Here is a 27,657-nt window from a genome sequence, read left to right as displayed (position 1 = left end):
ATTGTAAAAGTAGAAAGAGCAAAGTGACCTGCCAAAACGTTCATAGCCAATATACTGTAAAATACATTTTGTAAAGTGGAACAGACAAGGCACAGCTATACTTTGAAATCAAATCAGCAAAGCATTCTGACATATTTAAGTGTAATATATCTTTATTCTCACAACATAAAACTGAAGCACAATACTACAGAGGCTTACATTTTAATTTACAGATTGATCAGCTCATATCACAGTGTGTTATCTTAAACAATACTGGCATTCAACTTCTTTTTCTCCATCTCTTCGGCAACTTAAACAATAAACACATAGCAGCACAAGGCATAACTGCATGAAAGGCATAAGGGAATAACCAAAATCAACCCGTATCCGGGAACTACATCAGTTCAATGAAATTGGCTGGGAGAACTGCTGCACAGTCTGCATTCCAAATCGACCTCTAACCATTCCTGCAGATCAGTAGTGATCGGATAGGTTCAGGCCACATGGTAAGTGGTTCAACTTGCCCGCTGAGGTTTTGCAAAAATTGTTAACATCTAATTGTTTCAGATAAACAGAAAATGCCAAGGAGTATGGGGCTAATGGTCCATTTGGGATTCAGCATTAGTCAAGTAAGGCTTCTCGAAGAGGGCGAGGGGGTTGGTGGCATGGGGGTGAGGGAAGGTGTCCACTTCATAACATGGAGCTGATGCAGAGAGTGGATGGTCAGTGCTGAAAGCTAAGGTGAGAGGAAAAATAAACACCAATGTTTGTGTAGTGGGATGTGTCTTGCACTCTTCCAATACTAATAAAGACATGTTAACAAAAAGTATAGCGTTTTCAATTTGTATCCATTCATCATTAAAATAGATAAATTACATCAGTGCATATATTACAAAAATATTACACACTACAAAAACCAGGGAAGGGTATACGGAACTTGACATGTCTGTCTTTGGTCTCAGACGAACTCGTCGTCTAGAACATCATCAACGCTTCCTGAGATTGAGGCAACTTCTGAAACAAAAATATAAAAACACGCATTAGGTTAACAAATAAATAAGCATCGTCATTCTGGTCTCAAAATTAATTCACCACCACATCTCAGTGAGTTGTCCAGACAGTGTCCCACGCGATCCCTGATGAACGACAGGAAGTGCCTTGGTGATTGAGGAGTGATGCAGGCCCAAAGACACACAATAGCCATGTGACAAATCAACCCTCGTTGTGAAAGGTGGAGTCCCTCAAATTCAGCTTTACCTCGGTTTGGGATAGACTCCTTCATAGGTCATAATTCCTGAGAGTTCGCTCTCCTGTCATTTGCTTCAGTGCAGTTGGGCTCCTCGTTGAATTGCTCTGAGGTTTGCAGACCACTCCTCTGATGCGTTGGCCGCTCTGCAATACCCAATCTTCCACTCTCCGTCCCAACCTCCTCTGGTGAATGGAATCCCGCTGAAGGTTCGATCCTGTGTTCAGATCCTGCCTCCTTCCCAAGTGGACTCGTCACTTCCTCCATCTCGTGTTCGTCCAGTCGGTTTCTCTGTTCCTCAGTCTTCTCATCCATTCCAGCTTGGCTTTCCAGAGCATTCATGTCCATTGCCTCCTCAGAGAGGTGGAATGGTAGTCTTTTTGCTTTCCTCTTCCTCTGTGGGTTGCCACCATCAACATTAGGGCAGGACACAGCCTGACCCTTCTCCCAAGCAGGCGCCACTAACCCCATATAGATAATATCACTCCCACTGCTACTGAAACTACTACTACTGCCAACTACAACCACACTAGGACTTTCAGTGCCATCTTCCCCACCCCCATGCCTGCCCTCTTCCAGCCACGCGTGCCTCTGTGTGGGGAAGGTAGGAGTGGAACCGATAGCCCCCTCACTGTTCTGCTCCTCGTCCACTTCCTCCTCCAGACTGTAACCTCTAGTCGACCACCACGTTGAGTTTCCCCCAGTTGTCTCCACTTCTCCGGAAGACGAGGTTAAGCCACATTCCTCATACCCGTCATAACTGGAGCCCTCCAGGAAGACGTCGTCACTCAGCATGACCGAACCCAACAAAGAGGTCACGACCTCCAGAGGCGACGAGGAAGTAGATGAAGAGGTACAGGAGGACATAGGAAGTGTGTGTGTGAGTTGCAGCTGGGGCACTGAGCTGTAGAGGTTGGTGGTTCGGTTGAGTGTGTGACAGCGCTCGCCCGGGACCTGGTGGTCTGGGGAGAGGGGGTGTTCAGAGGGGCTGGGGGACTCCAGGATGTGGGAAACCAGGTCCACCAGGGCTCGCTGGGCCGGGGTGGAGTGGGTCAGCCCAAAGCCATACCCAGAGGGGCTGTCATCAACGTCAGCCCGCTGCAGCTCCAGAGGGCTCAGAGAGCCTGAGAATGACGGTGTGGCCAGCTCTAACACCAGCTCCTCATTCTGATGGCCTGTAACTTAATAACACATGTCGCCAAAAGGAGTTGTCACACTACGAAGAGAGAAAACACCTGGGGACAACAGTTTGATTTCTAGGGTCGTGTTTAGGGCTGTGGCGGTCACGAAATTTCATCCGCCGGTGATTGTCAAGCAAATAACTGTTGGTCTCAAGGTAATTAACATAAACACATTTAGCATCTCCTGGCTTCCACACAGCCTACAAGCCACTTTAAAAACTAATAAATCCATATAATATAGCCTACACCATCACAATAAATCCATTATTTATTTTAGACAGGTCTAAAGCAGCATGACATGAAGAAAATGTAGTCCATTGCAGAAGAACAGAATAGCGTACTCTGAGTTGTCCTTATGTTAGGTCCTGATGTGGATATGCCAAATGGCTGAGGGCTACACTAGTTCATTTACCAGACAAGATTTGCTTAGAATTCCGTGGAATAATTTTATAGTATGAATACAATTGAACAAAGCTGAATAAATTATAAATATTTACTCCAAACGATGGAGCGTGCACATGAGGCTATTCTGTGTTGAGCGGTTAACAAAGAAATAGGTATTCCTATACGCTTAATTTAGAGTTATTAATGTAACGTTATACAAATGTTGGGCTGTTTCAATACATTGTAAGGCTGCATGAGACTAATGATTTGAAAAAAGTAGCTTGAAAGGCATGAGCTCTGCTTAGTGTTTTGCGCAGGCTGCACACACTCCAATAGTCTCTCATTCACTATTTGACAAGCACTCAAATTTCCTGGCGAATCCCCTTTGTGGCCGTAATGATCCCCAAAAAATTAATACATGTATTTTGCAGCCCGGAGTGACTTTCTCCCTATGTGTGCTGCACAAGCCAAAGCTTCTCACACGGCTCTCCGTCATGTAAAAATGACTTGTGTCATGCACAAAGTAGATGTCCTAACCGACTTGCCAAATTGACAGTTTAACTGAAAATTTGAGGAGTGGTTGAAAAACGAGTTAATGACGCCAACCTTAGAGTACGTAAACTTCCGACTTCAACTATATCTATGCACTTAAAAAGCAAATGGAGGACGCTTTCCCCGTGGTTCATTTTCATGCCAGACAGCTAGGCTATACTCCTGTTGTAGAGAGAAGCAATGTGCTAAACATAGGGAAAGTTGAGAAATAAATATAGTAGGTCTAGTCTATAGAAAGCTGATGGGATCCTCTTTATATTAGCGGCCATCACTGTTTCTCCCTCAATTATACAGCCGATAGAAATGTTGCGCAACAAGTGACGGATTAGATTTGCAAAAACATTTGCATTGATGTCACAGTGATTAGAGGGACAATAGAGCGCCGAGTACCAGGCACTTAGTAGCCTACCAAACTTGCTAATGACCAGCAGCAGCAGAGCTTAGAGAAGCATGTGGAATTTGACTGGTTTCATGACTCGTGACCGCCAAATACACAGTCACCGCAACAACCCTAGTCATGTGCAATAAAGCAAAGTGCATTGAAAAGGAATATAAATTATTTCACTCACTCAGGTAGAACATAATCCATTTAAATGTTTTTGTTGATTTACCTACTGAACGGAACCCTCAGTGTATACCCACCTGATAAGCTGATGCAGGACAGGCTTAGCTCCGACGTGGCTCCAGTCACATCATCCTAAAAGAAACAGTTACAAGTCATATATAGTTCTGCACTTGAAGTCTTCATCTCTAATTGATGGTCCCTCTCCTCTGCCTGGTGTTCTTACCAGCATCCTCTGTAGTGTTCCAGGGTCGTCCCTGTCGCCACCCCCGTTCCCATTATCCTGGCTAGGCACAGCATGGCCTAGACTCACCATCTCCTCTCCGAGATCTACAGCCTGACAGACCACCAGATCAGGAAGTTCAAATGTTGACAATCATAGGGGGAGAAAAAAGTATGACAGAGAGAGACAGGACTGTAAGAGCCTGAGAGGGAGAGAATGTGTGAGTGAATAAGTGATAGTCGAGGCAGCCATTTCCCATCCTAGTCCAGTACTGACCTTGCCCTCTGTGTTGTCGTAGAGTTGTACACTTGGCCAAGAGGAGACCTCAGAATGGGTGTAGCTGCAAAGTTTGGCAAGCAGGGGTCTCCATTCGGCAACATACGTCAGGCGCTCAAAGTCATCCAGGGCTTGGTCGCTCCACACCTCACCTGCCGGGTCGACTCCAGCTAAGCTGCACTCGATGGCCTGGAATGGTAGGCTGAGAAAGTCACTTCTAGAAGGGGAATGAGAGAAGACAAAACATTAGCCAAAGAGCCATTCGAGAAAGCTTTCATCTATTACGTCCTAAATACAATGAGTGCTGGACTATTGTCCAGCTCTTTCTGACCCCTCACCTCATACTCCGGAGACTATCCCTGGGTAGTTCTCCATTGTCACCAAAGTCAACATAGTAGAGGTCCACCAGGCCAGAGCCCATCATCCCCAGGACCCTCGCCCTGTTCCAGGTGCCGTAGTCCCGGTACGGAGCTGCCACGATGTCCCCCACCACGATGGTCTCCACTCGCTGCTCCTGGAGGAGTAACACAACGGTCTCAACACTACAGACAATCCTATAGAAAGAGTAAAAAAAAGCATTTCTCTGCAATGTAGAATGAAATTATAAAATGGTGTTCAGAGCGGACTATTTCAGTGGTTTATTGTAGGTGGAATCTATACAATCATGTTCATTGGGGCACGCAACAGGAAACAAATGTGCATGTCTTATTGGACAAGACAAAAAAATCCCTTCCTGTTTCAGTCCATTTTCCCCTGTTTGGTGTCTAAAGAACACAAGCAATGACTGACTTGCAGGGTGCCGTTGCTGTAGAAGCGGCTCATCTCAGCAGTAAGTTTGTCTAGCTGGAGGGAGCGGACCCCCAGGATCTGGATCCAGAAGTGGTGGGGGTTCTCTGACGCTGACACATACACCTCCAGGTGTTCATCTGGCTGGAAGCTCAGGTCTGGACTGGAGACTAGATGAGAGATATAGATTTGAGAGAAAATAGGAACATGCACACCATTACACCATTACATAGTCTATGTGTTGCAGAGAATAGGAAAACTCATTCCGTAGTCAATGATTTTGGAAATTAGCAGTGTCAACTGGAGAGCACCTGTATTCATCTCAGTATTGTACAGCCAATTTCAAAATGGCTACAACTATCCCAAAAGTCAGAACATCCAAACTTACTTTCAAATTTAGAAACATCTGATAGGGAGTCAGGCGACAGAAGATCATCCTCCTCTCGTGCCTCTGTAGCCAGCTGTACCGCCTCTCCTCTAGCCTGGGAAATGGCTCCCACTGCGGTCTGGACACCGTTAGCCTGGACAAGCCCCCCTTCCTCCATCCAGAGAGATCGTGGAGCCTCCTCCAGCTTCAGTTCCTGTGTGGGTTTGATCTCAGTGACCTCTGAACTTTGTAGCGACAGAGTAGAGTCCATACAGCCAGATGCTCTAATACACCCCTATATAGGAATGTTAGAGCATCAGGGTATATGGGCCACTACATGACTAATATAGCAGGACTTCTGCAGTCCAGAAAAGTGATGTGTTGGACCTTTTTTTTTTACCTCTGACCTTTGACCCTGGGGCTCAAAGGGTCTTCGTTTCTGGCGCTGTGCTGAGGACTGGGTAATCCTCCTCCTTACAGCCTCATCCTCAAATACCTTCTCTAGGATAAGCTCCTATAAGAATAATTAACATGACATTGTTTAAGTGTTAGGTACATAGCTGGTTATAACAGTGCAGAAGATACATTCTTGCCCTCACCTTGGCCTGTCTGACCTCCAGTCTTGTCCCTGTGACGGACACCTTGCCCTTCTCTAAACCCCGCCCCCTCTCCCTGGGACATAGGACTCTTGCTCCCGTTGTCCTGGTGATGAGCTTCAGAGATTCCCCTCCACGACCTGAAGCACACAGCAATATAATTCAATCATTCATACGATTTATATCTATGAAATAGTGAGATATGGAACATAAGTCATTTAACGTACACATGGCAGTTTTTTTTTTTACAAACATGTAGAAAATCCTCTTTACCTATGATGCGTCCGAAGGCGGTCTGGGGCACCTCCATGACTTCAGTGGTGGTCTCGCAGTCTGTGGCCAGGTTCTCCAAGGCACACCTGGCTAGCAGCACCTGCTGAGGTGAGCCCTGCAGCAGGAAACACACCGAATTCTGGGAACTTTGCTCCCCCTCCCCTGCCTGCGAAGACTCAGAGAGCACCCTCACGCGGGCACCGGACTTCTGCACCACCTGGATGGAGGGAGAAAGAGGGACAGGTGAGAAGAGACCCTCCACACTGTCACACAGAGCCTGACAACATGAAATAGTAAGACAACCGGGCCAGGCGGGCTAGTAGGTCACTGACCAGGTCCAGGAAGGAGGCTTGGTACTTGTTAATGTTCCTGTAAACCTCCAGAGGTACTGACATCCTGGACTCTTCGGTGTTAGCCAGCGGAGCTAGAAAATAAAAAAGACACCACTCCATAATCCATAGTGTAAAAGAGAGGATTATCTAGTACCAACGAGATGCGAGACTCACGGCTGGTGCTTTTGATTTGTCGGTAGACTATGTATCCCACCGTCGCTCCTACAGACAGCCCCGCTGCCAGAGCCACAACTTTACCAGAGCTCAGGGTGCTCTTAGGCCCCTCCCTCACTGCCTCCATCACACGCCACGTGCCCAGGGAGAGACTCCACCTACACAAGGCATGTTACGTCAGACAAATAGAACAAGTCATAATTCAGATTACCTAGACAGACATCAGATTCCACCTGAAAAGCACATGTTAAATCTCCTCCTAACAGTGGCATCCATTCCCACATGACACATCTGCTGTTGGAAACTGCACATCCTGAAAGCTCCATAGAAGCCATGCAGTGAAAATGCGAGCACACAAGCCAGTTGGCTAAATGATACTTACCATTGAAATTGGCATAATAAAAATAGTTCTTCCAAAGCAAGAGAACAGGGAATAACACCATTTTCCTCAACATCTATACCATGGATAGGAACGTGAAGCCATCGCCCCACTAGCCTGATCCCTGATGTAGGCTACTGCATTCTTTCAGATCAAACCAACACACACAATAGTAACCTATGTGATTAGCCGCTGAGCACGAACACACACACACACAAAGCACTGTTCAGCCATAGGGCAGAGAGCATACTGCCTTTGCCTCAGCCCAGAGTGGCGGCTGCAGAGAGAAGCTAACCTAGACGTACTGTTAGCTGAGCAACAAACACCACAGTTGGCCCAGTTTAACTCCTGCCATTAGAAGTAGACTACATTCGGCCCAAAACACTATACTGATAAATACGGCCATCTTCTAATCTTCATAACGGGTCCATGTCCATTAATGTTAATGTGTTTGCTGCTTATGCTGGAAAGAGACAGGACTGGAGAGGAGACTATACTGTAGAACTGAAAGGATTTGGACTCGACTCGGTTTTGGGGCATACGTAACCCAACAGTGTGGTGTATACGGCCCACTCGGGCCTGAGGCAGCTATAGTGGTCACACCATGCAGACTGAGGCGTGTGTCGTCTCACTGTGACAGGATGGCCCGCGGGCTGTAGTTGAGAAACACCTGGGACCGAGAGATGCCCAGGTTCCCCACGTCCATCTCGGCAACCCAAACAATGTCACTGCTCTAGAATTTGGGCTTTTTGAGTTCACCAACAAGGAGAATTGACAGACAGGTAAGAGAGGTTGTGTTACAGCAAAAATTATGTATTTGGCACCGTCTAGAGACTGTAGATACCTGCTTGCAAATGTGGAAAGGACAAAGTTTTATCATACACTCATGCTGAGCTGGACCATTGGTTGGAATTAGGCTGAATGTTAGTGACCCTGCTGTATGCAGGAAGCTAGCCTAATAAAAATCATACTGATGGTAATTATTGGTATATAGTCAAACAAAGCACTTACAAGCCAGAATGTTGAATAAAATTACATTTGTACTTACTCTACTGGCTCTCTGCGGGGTTGGTCCTACAGCCGGTCGAAATCTGAGACAAAAGCCACAGGAAAGTATTATTTACCCAGCTTTTTAGAGCGCCAGTAGTGAGGTTGAAATGTCTATCACCTGACATGGGCAATACCATGCAAAACACCTGCAAGACATTTCAGTATGCATGCCTCACCTGCATGTACATCCAAATTGTGCACGTGCCTTAGGTCATGAGCAAACATCTTGATTACCACAGAGACCCGCATATTGAAGCGGGTCCAACTTCACGGACAGAGTACGTTCAAATATAAATTGTATTCAGACTTAAAAATAACTTATCGTACCTTGTCTATGTAAAATGTGTGACTATGCTGTACAGGCTACAGAAAGCATCGCCACTAGGTACCGCTGCAGCAATTAATCGGTAGTACTCAAATGTACTGCGTCGTGTAAAACAATTAGCTCGGGAGACCACAAGTGAAGATGCTAGCGTAGAGAACCTGGTTTTCAACTATGACGTTCTAAATAAGCAAATATTCTTGACATTTCCTTTGAGACATATGCTCGAATGACATGCGGATGCAGCGAATTATCTCCTTTCAGGCGTTAGTCATTGCGATTGAGAAGTACGCAACGCTACGTTTGGAGTGCCACACTAGGTTGCGATGCGTTCTGTGTACCACATGCGTTCAATATTTTCAACTCGTGCGTTGCTTTATGGTGTGGTGGTAAACGGAAGTACAGACTCCAACTAGTTAAAAGCTAACTAGTTAAAAGCTAAACACATGTACGGCAAATGCGGACTACACATCCGGCAAAACCAAACGCATATGCATCTGGTGTATATCGGGCAGTGACCGTTTAGAACGCAGTGTACCGACGCTAGTTAGCGTGTTTGTTCACTCAGAATGAAGTCTCAAGTAATTTGGTGCAAGCGGAGTCGCAGTGACATTGTCTCGCAGCACTCGATGTCAGAATGAAGTCTCAAGTAATTTGGTGCAAGCGGAGTCGCAGTGACATTGTCTTGCAGCATTCGATATGTCAAACATGATCATCAATGTCAAATACATTAAAAGCAATCAAAACTAGTGTTAGTTATCGTTGACACTTACAAAAACACCTTCTCTCGTCGTTTGACCACTGCAAAAATCTTCCCGTTCCAAATCGATGTATGGACGGACGTAAGTAATGTTATTCCAAGGCAAACTCAATGCTTTTGACTGGTTGGTTAAGAATCCGAATACTAGTGATTTCAGCCAATCACAGCTCGGGTGGTCATGCTTTGGGGGAAGAGCTGTGGCCTAAAATAACCAATCACCAATCAAATGTTCAAATTGTCCTCAAGAACGTGAATTGATGTTGCAGAAAAAACAATGAAATAAATATCTTGTACATACAGCGCACGCTGTTGCACGTGTACAGTCAGGTCCAAAATTATTGCCACCCTTGATAAAGATGAGAAAAAAACACTGTATTAAATAACAAATACTGAGCTATATTGTATGCAAAAAAAGGGGAATTATATTATGTTATACAATTGCTCAGATAGATTTTGTTTAACAAGTAATATTTATTCTGTAATAGAAAAGTGTCAAAATTATTTGCACCCGTTTTCCATACCTCACCTTCCGAGAATAATGCAACTGAGCCTTTTTCCTAAATGTTTTATGAGTTGGAGAACACATTTGGAGGGATCTGAGACCATTCATCCATACAGAATCCTTCCAGATCGTTGATAATCTTCATGTGCTCTTCAATTCAAACCACTAGTTTTCAATGGGATTTAAATCAGGAGACTAAAATGGCCATTGCATAAGGTTAATTTTGTGGTCAAGTTTCAGCCTCCTAGCAGAGGTAACTGAGGCTAAAATGTCCGGATGCTGGGTAAAGTGCACAAAAAAAATCTCTTTCTCTGAGCAATTGTACTAGTATAAAATATATATTTTATGCATACAATATAGCTCAATACTTGTGTTACTTATTTTATAGTATTTTTTGCTCAAGGGTGACAATTTTTGACCTGACTGTAGGATGATTGGGCAGTGATGGCCTTTAATTTTCATCCAAGACCTTTAAATCATGAGGTTTCAGTGGCAATTTTTGCATGTAAATCTTGGTGGGGCAAAATAAAAATAAAAGTGGGATGCATGCCAGCAAAGCCACTACACAACACTAAACAATACACTAATTGCACTATAACGGTGACAAACGGTGAAAATAGACCAAATTATTAGGGTGAGGCACATGGGCTACTAATAGCTTACTACACAACATACACTTAGAATTACTTTCTTAGCTACAGTATACATATCTCCCTGGAATATTACATAATTTATGCAGCAGCATACAATACATTTTTGGACTCACCTTGTTGTGCTGTGCTCACCTGAACAGGAAGGTGGCACGGCGGTCCTTCGTGGGAAAATTTTGTCATCAAAGTCTGGCATTCTCTGGATTTATTGTGCTTTCAAGTGGGAACTCGAGAAAAAAAACAAGGTTGAATCATGATGACGTCAGTTCCCAGTTGTCTTGAACTCACTAAAGGCAGATTTTGTAGTTCCGAGTTAAGTTGTTTGGAGCCTGGCACAAATCATGCTTCATTGACAGCATGGCCAATGTTGAATGTTTATCATTTTAAACTAGGAAAAGAGACCCTTAATCTTAGACTTGGGACCACACAGCCACTCCACTGAATAGAAGGCTAATGATTGCTTTGCAATGCTTGCAGTTAGCCGCTGATTCCTTCCAAACTACTCATTGTTGAATTTGTGATTTCCAACTTGTGTCATTTTTATGTCCAATGGCCGATGAGCACCGATACGTTTTATCTATAATTTTTTTTCATTATTTCTCTTCATATGACAAGGACTAAAAAGTATTTGCCAGTAGATTGTCGACTTGATTCATGATGGACAGCTAGCTAAGATTTTAAAGGTATGATTTTGACATGATCAGTCCAATCAAAGCTACTGTAGATAGAACATGATCTGACATCATTTTATCTGTGGCCAATGACCTTGAGCCTTGGATGGGCACTTCTAATGTAACTCTATGGCAGCCCCTTGGCCAAGTGGCTTGAATTTGAGCTCTACCCTTAGATTTTAGCGATGATGTAGTGTCCCCATGAGTGACAGAACACTGAGCCAATCAAGGCACAACGCTCCGTATTTTCTGCTGGCTTGCCCCTCCACCACAGAAACTACTGAGCTAGACTGAAACACCTGCATTTTGGAGCTGCCCTACTCAAGAACACAAAAACGAGACCATGTTTGCATGCGGCTTTATTAACTCAATGAAATATTTTTTTTTACATTGTAAAATGATGCGACATGTATTAATGCAAAAAATAACATTCAAAACAGGAAAGCCCAAAATTGTTTTTGCAAAAAATGTGGGGCTCTGTGCCCCACCTGCCCTGAATGACAGGTGGCCACTGAGGTTGACATTTTAGGCATTTAGCAGACGCAGAGCGACTTACAGGAGCAATTAGGGTTATGTGCCTTGATCAAGGGCACAACAGATTTTTCACCTAGTCTGTGACCTTATGGTTACTGACCCAACGCTGTTAACTGTCTAATCTGTGTACTGTATCAGAGATGAAGAGGTACATCTTTGACTGCACTATGGTACTGTAAAGTCCATTGCTCTGATTTATAGGGTCAGAATACTAGTCTATCTAGTTCTGCGTTAAATTAAATAGTTGCTCTCCCATATATTGTTATTCAAAGACATTTTAATATGTGCATTCTATAGTCGTTCTCAACATGTCCTTCTCTAAGCCTCAAGCAGCCTGCCTTAATTCTGCACAGAACATCCCTTTTGTATCGCAGAGGCCATTGGATGCTTTTAATTTGTGGAATATATATAGCTAGGTGGAATAAATATTTATTTAAAAATACCATATTTATGACATTGGGTTTTTTTTGTGCAAAAATGTGAATCAAACAATTATACATCTTTAAAAAATATATACATTTATCAATTCACCAAAAGTCTCACATTTCAAGTCAATCGACACACAGTTCAGCTTTACGCATTTTAATATGGACAAAGTTCCAGAGCCTTCGTTGTTCCACCAAAACTTCTGTATACCCACCCCAATCCACCTACAACTCGTACCGTCAACACCACCCCAATCAACCTACAGCCCGTACCGTCAACACCACCCCAATCCACCCACAGCACGTACCGTCAACACCACCCCAATCCACCCACAGCCCGTACCGTCAACACCACCCCAATCCACCCACAGCCCGTACCGTCAACACCACCCCAATCCACCCACAGCCCGTACCGTCAACACCACCCCAATCCACCTACAGGCCATACCGTCAACACCACCCCAATCCACCCACAGCCCGTACCGTCAACACCACCCCAATCCACCCACAGCCCGTACCGTCAACACCACCCAAATCCACCCACAGCCCGTACCGTCAACACCACCCCAATCCACCCACAGCCCGTACCGTCAACACCACCCCAATCCACCCACAGCCCGTACCGTCAACACCACCCCAATCCACCCACAGCCCGTACCGTCAACACCACCCCAATCCACCCACAGCCCGTACCGTCAACACCACCCCAATCAACCTACAGGCCGTACCGTCAACACCACCCCAATCCACCTACAGGCCGTACCGTCAACACCACCCCAATCCACCTACAGGCCGTACCGTCAACACCACCCCAATCCACCCACAGCCCGTACCGTCAACACCACCCCAATCCACCCACAGCCCGTACAGTCAACATCAACCCAATCCACCCACAGCCCGTATTGCCTACACTGATCCAGTCCTTTCAGATCTACACATATCTAGAGGTCAATTTGGAGCTGGGTCGTAGAAGAGGGGTAAGTATATGTCGATTTGGAGCTGGGTCGTAGAAGAGGGGTAAGTATATGTCGATTTGGAGCTGGGTCGTAGAAGAGGGGTAAGTATATGTCGATTTGGAGCTGGGTCGTAGAAGAGGGGTAAGTATATGTCGATTTGGAGCTGGGTCGTAGAAGAGGGGTAAGTATATGTCGATTTGTAGCTGTGTCGTAGAAGAGGGGTAAGTATATGTCGATTTGGAGCTGGGTCGTAGAAGAGGGGTAAGTATATGTCGATTTGGAGCTGGGTCGTAGAAGAGGGGTAAGTATATGTCGATTTGGAGCTGGGTCGTAGAAGAGGGGTAAGTATATGTCGATTTGGAGCTGGGTCGTAGAAGAGGGGTAAGTATATGTCGATTTGGAGCTGGGTCGTAGAAGAGGGGTAAGTATATGTCGATTTGGAGCTGGGTTGTAGAAGAGGGGTAAGTATATGTCGATTTGGAGCTGGGTCGTAGAAGAGGGGTAAGTATATGTCGATTTGGAGCTGGGTCGTAGAAGAGGGGTAAGTATATGTCGATTTGGAGCTGGGTCGTAGAAGAGGGGTAAGTATATGTCGATTTGGAGCTGGGTCGTAGAAGAGGGGTAAGAAGGTGTCTAGGTCGATCTGTGCAGTGAAAAACAACACCTGCAGGCCAAGCTCCACTGAGTTCACATTGCATACTCAAACTGAAAGAACCCCCCCCCAAAAAACCATATCATGACCAAGACTTGGCATCTATAAGGTCTTATTTATGCATACATTTAAGCAATGAGATGAGATAAATATATATTAGAGACACACACAAAACTAGTCAAAAGTTTGGACACTCATTCAAGGGCTTTTTTATTTTTTTTACATTGTAGAATAATAGTGAAGACAAACTAATACAGGATCATGTTGTAACCAAAGTGTTAAACCAATCAAAATATATTTTAGATCTTTCAAAGTAGCCACCCTTTGCCTTGATGACAGCTTTGCATACTTGGCATTCTCTGAACCAGCTTCATGAGGTAGTCACCTGGAATGTATTTCAATTAACAGGTGTGCCTTGTTAATTTGTGGAATTTCTTCCCTTCTTAATGCATTTGTGCCAATCAGTTGTGTTGTGACAAGGTAGGGTTGGTATAGAGAAGATAGCCTTATTTGGTAAAAGACCAAGTCCATATTATGGCAAGAACAGCTCAAATAAGCAAAGAGAAACAACAGTCCATCATTACTCTAAGACATGAAGGTCAGTCAATCTGGAAGATTAAGAACTTTGAAAGTTTCTTCCAAGTGCAGTCACAAAAACCATCAAGCACCATGATGAAACTGGCTCTCATGAGGACGGCCAGAGGAAAGGAAGACCCACAGTTACCTCTGCTGCAGAAGATAAGTTCATTAGAGTTACCAGCCTCAGATTGCAGTCCAAATAAATGCTTCAGAGTTAAATCTCAACATCAACTGTTCAGAAGAGACTACGTGAATCAGGTCTTCATGGTCGAATTGCTGCAAAGAAACCAATACTATTGGACACCAATAAGAGACTTGCTTGGGCCAAGAAACACGAACAATGGACCGGTGGAAATCTGTCCTTTGGTCTGATGTGTCCAAAATTGCGATTTTTGGTTGCAACTGCCGTGTCTTTGTGAGACGCAGAGTAGGTGAACAGATGACCTTCGCATGTGTGGTTCCCACCGTGAAGCATGGAGGAAAGGGAAAGGGGGATGGCTTCAACTGAAATGTGTTTTTAGCATTTAATTCAACCCCTCAATCAGAGAGGTGTGGGGGGGCTGGCATCTTCAGTGCCCAGGCAACAGTGGGTAGATCGACAGATTTTTACCTTGTCAGCTTGAGGATTCAATCCAGCAACCTTTCGGTTACTGGCCCAACGTTCTAACCACTAGGCTACCTGCCGGAGGTGGTGTGATGGTGCTTTGCTCGTGACACGGTCAGTGATTTATTTAGAATTCAAAGCACACTTAACCAGCATGGCTACCACAGCATTCTGCAGTGATGCGCCATCCCATCTGGTTTGTGCTTAGTGGGACTATCATTTGTTTTTCAACAGGACAATGACCCAACACACCTCCAGGCTGCATAAGGTCTATTTGACCAAGAAGGAGAAGAGTGATGCATCAGATGACCTGGCCTCCACAATCACCCGACCTCAACCCCAATTGAGATGGTTTGAAATTAGTTTGACCGCAGAGTGAAGTAAAAGCAGCCAACAAGTGCTCATTATGTGGGAACTCCTTGAAGACTGTTGGAAAAACATTCCTCATGAAACTGGTTGAAAGAACGCCAAGAGTGTGCAAAGCTGTCATCAAGGCAAAGGGTGGCTACTTAGAAGAATCTAAAATATGAAACATATTTTGATATGTAACACTTTTTTGGTTACTACATGATTCCATGTGTGTTATTTCATAGGTTTGATGTCTTCACTATTATTCTACAATGTAGAACATAGTACAAATAAAGAAACCCCTTGAATGAGTAGGTGTGTCCAGACATATATATATGGGAAATACATAAAAAAAAAAATAATGGATTGAAATGTATTTATGTGCAATGTGTGGATGCATTCTACGGTATAAAAATCAACATCTTCAGTCTGTTTTCCCTCTTAAGATCGCTACATTGTTCATTCAATAAGGAACTCTGAGTAGTTCAGTGCTTTTACATTATATCTACCTCACACACAGATCTAGCAGACCATGCAACTACCAACTCTTCTATGAAATAGTGTACTTAAAAGTACGCTCCAACCAAAGGGAGCCTATGAAGACCACAAGTGTGCGAGGCCCGATCCTGAGGCGTTAATCTAAAAAAGGTAGGCACCATGTTTTTATGCCATCTTGGGCCCTGCCCCGACTCCTAGTCAATATAACACATGAGCATTGTAGCCCGCATTCAAAACAGAGAGGGGTAAACAATACCAGAGCACGTGGTGTGAAGTCGAGAGGTGTGGCGCACGCATTATCAAATGTATACAGTTTGACTGGGGCACAGGAGTTCTCTCTGACCACGTGATACAACCGGGGGAAAACTCCAGACCTAAGTGCATAGGGTGCCATTTGAGAAACAAGGATAAGAAGATGAACACATCAAGCTGTAAAAATAAGATACAACAAAAATGAAAATAGAACAGCTGTGGCTGATCAATCTGTAGATTGTCATCATTCGTAGAGTTCAAATGGGTCTACTGATATGATCACCCAACACAGACAGGTAGCCTGGTGGGTCTCAGTAATTCTGCTTTTAGGCCGGGATTCAATCCGAAACCACCATTCAAAGCGCTTGACATAGGTCGTTTCCAATTGAGCCGAGATCTGCAGCTTTAACCTTAAATGGGATCTCCACGAACGCGGTACCATTGCCTTTGAAAGCAGCACTGTCTACAAGCGTGATCGGATTGAAATCGCGGACCTAGTCAGCTTGTGCATTGTTGTCGAATGCAGAAACAAGCACACAGGCTAGTAAAACGACAACTGGCTGACATGAAGCACCTTCAGAATACCCTGGGATGCTCTAGAACTCTAGAGGCTATTCTAATCTAGAACACCACTGACAAAACCTTGAGTAGACCACAGTCCCTCAGTAGAACTCTGGTGGGAAAAACTGTATGTACACAAGGATCAAACCAGATAATGGATGATTATTAAACAAATCCCTTTCTTACAGTACATGAGTTTCAAAGTGGCAGGCTAGCACATTCTTCAAAATACAATTTACCTAGAAAGAGACAAATTCGGTTTTACTTGTTTATAATAAATGAAATTAATCTTCATTACTTATTGCATTAGAGCAGGATTGCCCTTGGCTTAGCTCGGGAGTCGGATCGTGTGGGTGAAACAAAGGAAACATTTGTTAGGAAGGAAAATCGCAAGGGATATTCTTGGATCCTGGTTAAGAACATGCCACGTTCATTATATGGCTAGAAGGGCTGGGCTATAAAGAGTAGCCTTAGTAGAAATCCTTAGTATGGTCAACAGAACCTTTCCGAAACTGCTTCACGTGAATCCACAGGGTTAGCACTACATTGTGGACTCCAGACTTCACCTGATGGCAGGCTTTTCAGGTCTATCAATGCCAATTATTTGACAGATTTAGGACCAGGACATTGTCCCAGACCAGGATCTGGGCCATGTTACTAGATACAGCTCTCCTTTCCTTTTATCACTGCTTGGCCTTCAGATATACAGCAGCAAGTGGCTGTAATGACGGACTACATTCAAGGTGAAGGCTATTGTACTCTACTATGGTATTGGGATTCATGTGAAAGGGGGAGACATGCTGAAGTGTGATAAAGTGTGATAATCCCCATGTGAGCCAGTATCAGAGACCAGTGACTAGGAGAAAATACCCCTAAACTCAAGTAGGGGATACAGTACAACATTCCCCATGCGTTTAAAAAAAACATTCCACTATATAATAAATTATTCACATTTCTTTGCTGTCTTTCTTTTAAAAGCAAAACAGGAAACATTCTTTGGGATTTTCCTTTTTTTTTAACATAACAATGATACAATATAATTTAAATCTAAAAAATAAGAAAGATTGGATTTTCGCAGTGTTAGACCACCCAGCACGTGTAGCGGTTTGGAGAACCTGCTAGGCAAAGTGCTTTCGGGCTGAGGTGGATTGAGTGATCCTGGGTTCAAGTCAATGGGCACTCGAGGAGATTGACTCTGGGTTTAAGGTAGAAGTTCCCCTAAACCACAGATCTAGAATCAGATAACCCTTTCTCCAATCCTAGCAAACAGAGGGATGAGAACCATCTGACCCTGTGCCAGTGGTTAGATCCAACTTCGACCTCCTCCAGATTCTGGTGCCTCATCTTTTCCCCAAGGGCTGATTGGTTCACAGCATGCATTGCCACGCCCCTCTGTTAATTGTCAATCAGAAGGGAGAGTTCATCCCTAGTTTAGTCTCAAACTGTAGCTTCTGTCTCTTCTGGTAGCGAACCCTCACCCTGCAGACAGAAGGAATGGAAAGAACAACACATGAGAACCATTTTCCGCCCACATGACATCATCCTCCATCCCACAATCCTCTCAGAATACTCTACTTTCAACCCTTCTGTCTTTTACGCAATCTTCCTCCCATCATACCCCTCCTACTCCTCCTCTCACCCCTTCCTTCATCTTACCGTATCTCGTGTAGTTTGACGGCCTCGTTGAGCAGCACCACCACCAGGCAGGACAGGGAGACCAACAGCCAGGCCAGCATGGGGATGTCCTTCAGGCCAAAGGTCAAAGAACCCGACCTGTCCTGCCACAGCTTGTAGTCCACCGTGGCCTGTACCATCTGACCCAACAGACTGGAGGTGGGGAGGAAGAGAGTATCAGATGATGGCAACATAAAAAACATCTATTGCAGCTGCCCGCTTCATAGTTGTTTGAAACAAATAGGCCACACACACACTTACACTACAAGGACAGTGAGGCACCACCAGGTGTTGCTGAAAGGGTTCTTCTTCCACAGAGGCTGGGAGCGATGGACGTAACTTAGCGAGATGACGACTGGAAAGGAGGAAGGGAGGACACTTAAAGACACATGACTCTCCAGGGGCAGAACAGAAGTCAGAGGCTGCGTCTGAAATGGAAACCTATTCCCTATATAACACACTGGTTAAAAGTAGTGCACTATATAGGGAATATTGTGCCATAGGGCTCTGATCTAAAGTAGTGCACTATATAGGGAATATGATGCCATTTAGGATGCATCCTGACTTAACAGATGCAGGGGTGAGAGTTCACCGAGAGCTCCTCCTACCGGTGTGCAGGGCCAGGAACCCAGCCATGACCTTCTGAGTGAGCAGCAGGCCGTTGGACAGCTCTCTGAACCAATGGGGAGCGTCCTGAGCTGAACTGACACTGAGGATATCAGTACAGTTGATGGTGGTGTTCTCTGCCAGGGTCAGGTTGTTGGTCCTCAGGCAGACCTCGTGCAGCGTAAAGCCAAAGCCTAGCAGGTAGGCACACACGGTCAGGCCAAACTTCAGCAGGAAACAACCCAGGAAGTAGGTCTGCGTCTGCAGGAAGTATATGTACACAAATCAAGATGTTAAAAGGAATGCCATGGTACACGTCATGATTAAGATACTTTTGTATATATAGTGTATGTGGACACCCCTTCAAATTAGTGGATTTGGTTATTTCAGCTATTAAAATGGAGCAAAACGCCATGCAATCTCAACAGACAAATATTGCAGTAGAATGGCCTTACTGAAGAGCTCAGTAACTTTCAAATGTGGCATTGTCATAGGATGCCACTTTCCCAACAAGTCAGTTTGTCACATTTCTGCCTTGCTAGAGCTGCCTCGTCAACTGTAAGTGCTGTTATTGTGAAGTGGAAACTTCTAGGAGCAACAACGGCTCAGCCGCAAAGTGGTAAGCCACACAAGCTCACAGAATGGGACCGCCGAGTGATGAAGTGTGCAGCGCATAAAAATCATCTGTCCTCAGTTTTAACACTCACTACCCAGTTCCAAACTACCTTTGGAAGCAACGTCAGCACAAGAGCTGTTCGTCAGGCAATTCATGAGCCTAAGCTCACCATGCACAATGCCAGGCGTCGGCTGGAGTGGTGTAAAGCTCACCACCATTGGACTCAGGAGCAGTGGAAATGTGATGAATCACGCTTCACCATCGGGCAGTCCGTTCGACGGACGAATCCACATTTGGCGGATGCCGGGAGAACGCTACCTGCCCCAATGCATAGTGCCAACTGTAAAAGTTTGGTGGAGGAGAAATAATGGTCTGGGGATGTTTTTCATGTTTTTTTCGAGTTCCAGTGAAGGGAAATCTTAACGCTACAGCATACAATGACGATTCTTCCAACTTTGTGGCAACAGTTTGGGGAAGGCCCTTTCCTGTTTCAGCAAAACAATGCCCCTGTGCACAAAACAAGGTCAATACAGAAATGGTTTGTTGAGATCGGTGTGACTTGACTGGCCTGCACAGAGCCCTGACCACAACCCCATCGAACACCTTTGAGATGAATTGCGAACACCGACTGCGAGCCAGGCCTAATCGCCGAACATCAGTGCCCGACCTCACTAATGCTGTTGTGGCTGAATGGAAGCAAGTTCCTGCAGCAATGTTCCAACATCTAGCGGAAAGACTTACCAGAAGAGTGGAGGCTGTTATGGCAGCAAGTGGGGACCAACTCCATATTAATGCCCATTATTTTGGAATGAGATGTTAGACCAGCAGGTGTCCACATCCGATTGGTCATGTAGTGTATCAATAATAAGCATCTGACTCTGCATATTTGGAGTTGGCCAATCATGACAAACCTCATAAAATTAGCATAGTGTAAGGTAATATGTCTGAAACAGGGCCGGTGCGGGTATAGTACCTTTCTGGGGATGGCATCTTGGTTCTTCCCTGTGGCTACATTCATCACAGAACTGTCTGGTGGCTTTCCTAAGAATGACACACTGCCAACACAACACACAGAGACATGGTTAGTATCATGTAAGTCTACTGTTGTACTATATAACACAAGTGTGAAATCTATATGGTTATTAGTGGTGGTACCTGAGCAATGGACAGCTGAAGCAGGACAGCCACAGGATGTCAGTGATGTTCATAGGAGGAGGGAGCTGGGCTAGGCAGGCCAGAAACTACACCAACCGGAGGGGAAGCAACAATAACGTAATCAAATATTTAGGTGAAACTGTTGCATCCTCAGGTCTTTTCTTATATCTGAAATGAATTGTCTGTACAGGTGTTCTCTCACCTGGATGAGGACCAGGGTCAGCTGACACTGCAACAGGAACAGGAAGCTCTTGCGGATGCTGTAGGTGGTGTGACGTGCCTGGAAAGGAATCATACATGTCAAATAAATAGATTGTATCTTTGTGTGTCTGTGCATGTGTACATGTTTTCCTACCTTATCAGAACCAGAATGTCCCAACAAGGTAGGAAAACAAGAATAATTTGGAAAGTCAATTTTTTTTTCAGGTCCTGAATTTGTTAACATGCTAATTTAGTCTTATGGGTTAGGTTTGGGGTTAAGGTTAAAGAAAATAGGATTTTGAATGGCAATACAGTTTTACTCCCCAAAAAGTCCTGAAATGTCATATGAGAGAGAGAGAGAGAATGTGATCGGAAACCCACTTTTCACCCAACGTCCCCCACTATGCAAAAAAAAAAAAAAAAAAAAGTAGCTTTTTTTAAATAAAAACGCTAAGAACTCCCTCCCAAAAAAATGCAGCTCAATTTTGTTTAAAAATATAATTTGACAAACACCCCATCTACTTATGTGACTATGTACCCTTTGGTTTTGAAGTAGGCTGTCGTAAGAAGCTTCAACATTTCAACATGTCGTAGGCTATTAACTTCTTGACGCTAGGGGCCAGAATATATATTTTTTAAATTAAATAACGTTCCCAAGGTAAACGGACTAGTTCTCAGGCCCATATCGTAGAATATGCATATAATTTACAGATTAGGATAGAAAACACTCCAAAGTTTCCAAAACTGTCAAAATATTGTCTGTGAGTATAACAAAACTGATTTTGCAGGCGAAAACCTGAGGAAATCCAACCCGGAAGTGCATTTTTTTATCCCTGTTTCATTGCCTGCCCTTCTTCCATTTAAAGGGGTATCAACCAGATTCCTTTTCCAATGGCTTACTCAGGCTGTGACCAGGCTTTAGACATAGTTTCAGGCTTTTATTTTGAAAAATGAGCGAGATTTTTCAAAACGAGTCAGGTGTCCTTTGATTAGTTCCTGCGCGCGAGAGGGGTAGCTCGATAGGTTAGGTTACGGTCCGGTTGAAATATTATCGATTATGTTTGTTAAAAACAACCTGAAGATTGATTATAAAAAACGTTTGACATGTTTCTACGAACACTTTTTAGAATTTCAGGAACGGAACGAGGCTGTGGTTTTCTAAACATAACGCGCAAACCAAATGGCGGTTTTTGGTTATAAAACTAATCTTTATCGAACAAAATTAACATTTGTGTAATTGGGAGTCTCGTGAGTGCAAACATCCGAAGATTATCAAAGGTAAGCGATTCATTTTATTGCTTTTCTGACTTTCGTGACCAAGCTAATTTAAGGCTAGCTGTTCTAGCATTGATTGATACACTCACAACCGCTTGGATTGCTTTCGCTGTAAAGCATATTTTCAAAATCTGACACGATAGGTGGATTAACTTCTTGCGAATATAGGGGGTGCTGTTTCGACTTAGCATAAATTGGTCTCCAGATTAAACTGCCTAGTACTCAATTCTTGCTCGTACAATATGCATATTATTATTATTATTGGATAGAAAACACTCTCTAGTTTCTATAGCCGTTGGAATTATGTCTGAGTGAAACAGAACTCCTTCTACAGCACTTTTCATGACAGGGAGTGAGATTTCAGAAATCTTGGCCCCTGTTCCCAGGTCAGTTGTAATGTCCCTGTGAATGCTATGGGGAAACAAACACTGCCTACGTCTTCCTCTAGATGTCAGTAAGTGGTGACAATTTGAATGGAGTCGATTGCGCAATCAGGGCCTGTATAAAAGACCAATGACCGGAAGTACATTTCTTTTCGTCTCTGCGCCTGACGCACGATGGACGTCGGACTGGCCTCCTTCCAAGCTGTTGTTTAGCCAGTAATATATCTCTGGTCATGTTTTTACTCGTTAAAGGTGTTAAAAACATCATAAGGTAGTTAATTTAAACCGTTTTATAGCAATTTATATCCGTTTAGTGCGATTTTATGGCATTTCTGTGTGACGCACTTCGAAGAGCTGGGCACTTTTCTAGTACATGCTGAACGTTAGTGGCCATTTCGACGGGACAAGAGGACATCTTTCGACCAAAAGACGATTAGACCGGAGAAAGGATTCATTGCCCAAGATTCTGATGGCAGTTCAGCTAATAGTAAGAACTATTTATGATGATAAATCGTTGTTCTGTCGAAAAATGTTAAACGCATATACCGCCATTTTCTTTGGGTTTGCTTTGCTTTGGCGCACCCTGTATTGAACAGTAAGGATAATTAAAAAAATGTAATTCAGCGATTGCATTGAGAACTAAATTGTCTTTCAATCGCTGTCCACCCTGTATTTTTTAGTCAAGTTTATGAGTATTTATGCATTAGACTAGATCACTGTCCAATATGGCGCCCGACATTTTCTGAACAGCTTGGCTACTTTTCTCATTGTATAACCACGATTTTGGTGGCTAAATATGCACATTTTCGAACAAACTCTATATGTATGTTGTAATATGATGTTACAGGAGTGTCATCTGAAGAATTCTGAGAAGGTTAGTGAAAAAATTAATACATTTTGGTGGTGATAATGCTATCGCTCTTTTTGCCGTGAATCAATGCTGGGGTAATGTTTGCACATGTGGTATGCTAATATAACGATTTATTGTGTTTTCGCTGTAAGACACTTAGAAAATCTGAAATATTGTCTGGATTCACAGGATCTGTGTCTTTCAATTAGTGTACGCTGTGTATTTTTAAGAAATGTTTTATGATTAGTAATTAGGTAATACACGTTGCTCTCTGTATTTATTCTAGTCGAGTTGTGATGGTGGGTGCAATTGTAAACTATGATTTCTACCAGAAATATGCACATTTTTCTAACAAAACCTATCCTATACAATAAATATGTTATCAGACTGTCATCTGATGAGGTTTTTTCTTGGTTAGTGGCTATCAATATCTTTATTTGGCCGAATTGGTGATAGCTACTGGTGGAGAGAAAAAATGGTGGACAAAGAAAAATGGAGTCTTTTGCCAACGTGGTTAGCTAATAGATTTACATATTGTGTCTTCCCTGTAAAACATTTTACAAATCAGAAATGATTGCTGGATTCACAAGACGTGGATCATTCATCTGGTATCTTGGACTTGTGATTGAATGATATTTAAATGCTACTATTTACTTGTGACGCTATGCTAGCTATGCTATTCAGCTTTTTTACTGGTGGGGGAGGTGGGGGTGCTCCCGGATCCGGGTTTCTGAGTCGGTAGAAGTTAACAACAAGCTAAGCTGTGTTTTGGTATATTTCACTTGTGATTCCATGATTATAAATATTTTTAGTATTATTTTTGAATTTGGCGCTCTGCAATTCAGCGGTTGTTAAAGAAAATGATCCCGTAATCGGGATCTGTGCGCCAATAAGGATCTACCTGATGGTAGGCTATGCGGCCACCGTGTTACAAAAGAAATAGCTATTTCTCTAATCTATTGATGATCAGATACTTCAGTTATAACTGGTTCTGTTGCGCTCACATTTGACAGTCGATAGACAACTTTAGTATTGTTCCAAACTTACTCCTTTTTTAATTTTCTTTTTAAATAATAGCCTGTATAGAAATGAAAACATCTCTGGTGCTGCAGCATGGGTTCATTCATCATCTTGCCATCAATTTTACAGGCTGTGTGACCTAGTTCTTGGATGACTCATCCGCATCTCTGTGCATTAGTGATGGGGTAGGCTAAATAAATAGAAATCAGAGCGGGAGAGAAGGACGACACTTTAAAACACTTTTATACTCTCCACGTTCCAGACAAATTACTCATGCTCTGCTCCAGCTCCACTCACATCCTCTGGTGTGTGTCTCACCTGTTCTATGAGTTTGACCATGCTGACCGACTCCCCCTGGTGGAAGGTGACAGAACAGGCCAGGGTGTTGAGTTGACCAGACAGACTGAGAGGAGACAGACCCTCCACCTCCCCGTTCAGCCCTGCTCCTGTAGCGTAGCCAAACGTCTCCCACGAACACCGCGACGGGTACAGGGGGTCCAGGGCGATGCTGGAGGGGGGGGGTTTAGGAAACAGTGTGTGTGATCTGTATTTCTCGCCATACTGTCATTAAGTCTAGCATTATTATGTGGTTGCAAGCGTACTTATGGACACACATCAAAGACTATTTATAAATTAACTAGGCAGCAGCTGCCGTGTTTGTGACATGTGATTACGTGTGTGTACCTGAGGTCACTCTGTAGAAAGAGGCAGCTGTTGCGGAAGTTAGCAGAGCTCCCCAGGCAGCACGTCACTTCTCTGTTCTCCTGCATGATCTTGATCATCTCACACATGGCTACACACACACACACAGAGCAAGAGATTTAGAGCACTCACACATGCATAGCTGTAACACGCAAAACTACATTGCATATCTTGTGATAAAATACACTCCTATACCATGGTCAATTGATTTGTATATTAAAATATAGGAATGTCTCAAACTAATTCTAAGGTTTTTGAAAAACAGAAAAGTTTGTTTAATGTAAGTGGAGATGTTCAGACTCACTCTCTGGGGTACAGTCGGTGAAGAGGGGCACCAACAGAGGCACGTTGTCAATGTTCTTCAGGTGAGGACGAACCTGGTGGATACCACGAGGTAGCTTCGCCTGGACACAGAAGGATTAGCATGAGGACGAACCTGGTGGATACCACGAGGTAGCTTCGCCTGGACACAGAAGGAGTAGCATGAGACAGGGGGAAGGGACAGACGAGGGAAGACAAACGGTATTTGTTCCTGTACCCTATTGCAGTCCTCCAGGAAGCTGGGGACATCAGTGGTCTCCTCCTCTGGTAACAGCAGCCCCTCTGCCTCATCTCTGGAGTCTTGATGTTCATCGTGTACGGAGTACTGGCCAGGGCTGTTGGGGGCGCCGTCACAAGGACTGTCTCTGTTTGGGGTCAGAGAGATGTGGCAGTTCCACCCTGTCTCCAGGCCCATCTTCTCTGCAAACACCTACCACATTCACAAAACAGACAATCAACATCACTGGCATCATCATCATCACATACATCTCAGCAAACACACACACACACACACCTTGCTGCGTAGTTCGTCCTCCATAGAGAAGTAGACGAAGCGTATGCAGGCGGTGACCAGAGCGTCTATGAGCCTGACGGTGTCCAGACGAGCCTGGAACTGTGATGACACCATCCCCATGAAGATCTGACCACTCAGAGCCTGAACACAGTCGTCCTTCTCCACACCTCCTATACCCTCTATGGAGAGAGAGAGAGAGAGAGAGAGAGAGAGAGAGAGAGTAGAGGGGGACAAGACAAAGTTACACTAAGGTACAACACATCTTCTGAGTGTAGCAGCATCTCCCTTCCTGCATCCTCCAGTCTTCCCTCCCCCTCAGTCCCTCCCCCTCAGTCCCTCCCCCTCAGTCCCTCCCCCTCAGTCCCTCCCCCTCAGTCCCTCCCCCTCAGTCCCTCCCCCTCAGTCCCTCCCTCACCATCAGAGCTCCAGGAGTTCCTGCGGGAGACATGTTTGATAGGGGTGGTGGAGGGCAGTTCTACCCCAGAGAAGAGGTTGGGTCCCGGGGCTAGCTCCACACATTTCCCATTGAGCTGGTTGGACAGAGACACCTGCATGGGCTTGTAGGCAAAAGCAGAGCAGTATCCCGACAGACAGGCCCGCTGGTAGAAGTCCAGAACCTTCTTCCTGTAGGGGGGGGTAGACATTTTAAGGGTTAATAATGGTTGTCATGAGGCTGTCACGAGGCTGTCACAAGGCTGTTCTGACCTGTCGGAGCCAGAGAGGGGGTAGATGTCGGTTCCGTCCCAGACATCAGTGCAGGCCTCCAGGATGAGGTCAGCTGAGCCATGAGACAACATCTGGACGTTATCTAGAGGTGATAGTTCAGGGGTCACAGAGGTGCAACAAAACGATTCCAAGAAAGAGGTCAAGGGTTAAAGGAGAGGAGGGCAAGAGATGGAGAGAGTGAGTAACCAATCAGAGAGATGAGTGAGAGGGGAGAAATACAAAGAACAAAAGAGCTATAGAGAAAAAAAATAATACAAATTGAGCTATTCTCACTGGAAGAGGAGTCTCTGATGAAGAGGGAGATGAGGTGGCTGATGGGAGGTTGTCTCTTGGTAAAGTTATGTTGCCGTCGAGGGACAGACTCCTTGGCCTTCTCCCCACAGGGCAGCTGGTACAGAGCTAGGTGGTTCTCCTGTTTAAACAGCTCCCTCGCCCCGGGAGTGAACCCTGAGAGAAACCCAGGAAGAAAGAGAAGGGGTCAGTGTGTATGAGTCTGGAGGTAACAGAGTAAATGTATACTTTCCTGTGTGTGTGTGATTCTCTTCCTCTCCTCACCTATAAGCCTGGAGAGCTCACACAGTCCCCAGGGCACGTGGACGGGCAGCACAGCCCCGTGGCTCTCCTGCAGCGCCAGGTTACTGAGGTGGTCGGAGAAGCGGCAGAGCTGCTGGGTGACGCTGGCGTTGCACAGGTTGAGCAGGATGTTGAGGCCCAAGGGCTTGAGGCTGGGCAGGTGGCACTGCCAGCCCTGCTCGTCAAACTGGATACTCACCGGGTTCTGCTGGTCCTGAGACAGACTCAACATCTCCAGGTGGTAGTCACACACGTAGTCCTCCGCTTCGTTGTCATAGCAACCTGACATATCCTGGAGAGAGGGGTGGTGAGAGAAAAGAGGGGAGATAAATGCTGTGTAGTAAGATGACAAGAGAATTATATATAG

The 27,657-nt window shown here is 44.6% G+C and overlaps 2 protein-coding genes across 7 annotated transcripts in view; both read right to left on the bottom strand.

Moving 5' to 3' along the window:
* Positions 1–134: 134 nt before the first annotated feature.
* tdrkh (tudor and KH domain containing) lies at positions 135–9,565 on the bottom strand. Of its 4 annotated transcripts, XM_055875745.1 has the most exons (16): positions 9,456–9,564; positions 8,359–8,401; positions 7,943–8,055; positions 6,932–7,089; positions 6,758–6,849; positions 6,426–6,642; positions 6,156–6,292; positions 5,957–6,070; positions 5,578–5,770; positions 5,193–5,359; positions 4,742–4,917; positions 4,404–4,620; positions 4,131–4,241; positions 3,985–4,039; positions 917–993; positions 135–715 (listed from the first exon to the last, which is right to left on the bottom strand). In XM_055875745.1, the coding sequence occupies exons 3-15, from the start codon at positions 8,014–8,016 to the stop codon at positions 938–940; spliced, it is 1,767 nt and encodes a 588-aa protein (XP_055731720.1). In that variant the 5' UTR covers positions 8,017–8,055; positions 8,359–8,401; positions 9,456–9,564; the 3' UTR covers positions 135–715; positions 917–937. The 4 variants fall into 4 exon arrangements, with proteins under 4 accessions (XP_055731720.1, XP_055731679.1, XP_055731533.1 ...); XM_055875704.1 differs by having other exon boundaries at positions 135–993; XM_055875558.1 differs by lacking the exons at positions 135–715; positions 917–993 and adding an exon at positions 1,000–2,406 and having other exon boundaries at positions 9,456–9,565.
* A 2,042-nt stretch (positions 9,566–11,607) lies between these two features.
* Positions 11,608–27,657, bottom strand: part of LOC129818888 (transmembrane protein 94-like) — a 34,082-nt gene continuing 18,032 nt past the window's right edge. For all 3 annotated transcript variants that reach the window (XM_055875249.1, XM_055875335.1, XM_055875424.1), the window contains 16 exons: positions 27,273–27,582; positions 26,991–27,164; positions 26,697–26,799; positions 26,407–26,615; positions 25,992–26,170; positions 25,695–25,907; positions 25,461–25,560; positions 25,139–25,247; positions 24,773–24,962; positions 20,928–21,005; positions 20,726–20,811; positions 20,544–20,625; positions 18,957–19,215; positions 18,610–18,703; positions 18,331–18,501; positions 11,608–18,153 (listed from right to left, as the gene is read on the bottom strand). In XM_055875249.1, coding sequence (XP_055731224.1) covers positions 18,081–18,153; positions 18,331–18,501; positions 18,610–18,703; positions 18,957–19,215; positions 20,544–20,625; positions 20,726–20,811; positions 20,928–21,005; positions 24,773–24,962; positions 25,139–25,247; positions 25,461–25,560; positions 25,695–25,907; positions 25,992–26,170; positions 26,407–26,615; positions 26,697–26,799; positions 26,991–27,164; positions 27,273–27,582 — 2,430 coding nt within the window. In that variant the 3' untranslated portion in view covers positions 11,608–18,080. The remainder of the gene's footprint in view (positions 18,154–18,330; positions 18,502–18,609; positions 18,704–18,956; positions 19,216–20,543; positions 20,626–20,725; positions 20,812–20,927; positions 21,006–24,772; positions 24,963–25,138; positions 25,248–25,460; positions 25,561–25,694; positions 25,908–25,991; positions 26,171–26,406; positions 26,616–26,696; positions 26,800–26,990; positions 27,165–27,272; positions 27,583–27,657) is intronic.

This window comes from Salvelinus fontinalis, chromosome 1 (genome assembly GCF_029448725.1).
Source record: "Salvelinus fontinalis isolate EN_2023a chromosome 1, ASM2944872v1, whole genome shotgun sequence".
In the NCBI taxonomy this organism is placed as follows: domain Eukaryota; kingdom Metazoa; phylum Chordata; class Actinopteri; order Salmoniformes; family Salmonidae; genus Salvelinus; species Salvelinus fontinalis.
Note: the sequence above shows the minus strand (reverse complement) of the source record. Positions and strands in the feature narration are given on the sequence as shown.

What these genes read in the sequence shown, in the direction of transcription:
- tdrkh (XM_055875558.1), bottom strand. Translation starts at nt 8,016, where the DNA reads ATGGACGTGGGGAACCTGGGCATCTCTCGGTCCCAGGTGTTTCTCAAC. An exon ending in ACGACAACACAGAGGGCAAG is followed by an intron (nt 4,242 to 4,403) that starts GTCAGTACTGGA and finishes GTGGTCTGTCAG; the next exon opens with GCTGTAGATCTCGGAGAGGA. An exon ending in GTCCTGCATCAGCTTATCAG is followed by an intron (nt 2,407 to 3,984) that starts GTGGGTATACAC and finishes TGTGTTATTAAG; the next exon opens with TTACAGGCCATCAGAATGAG.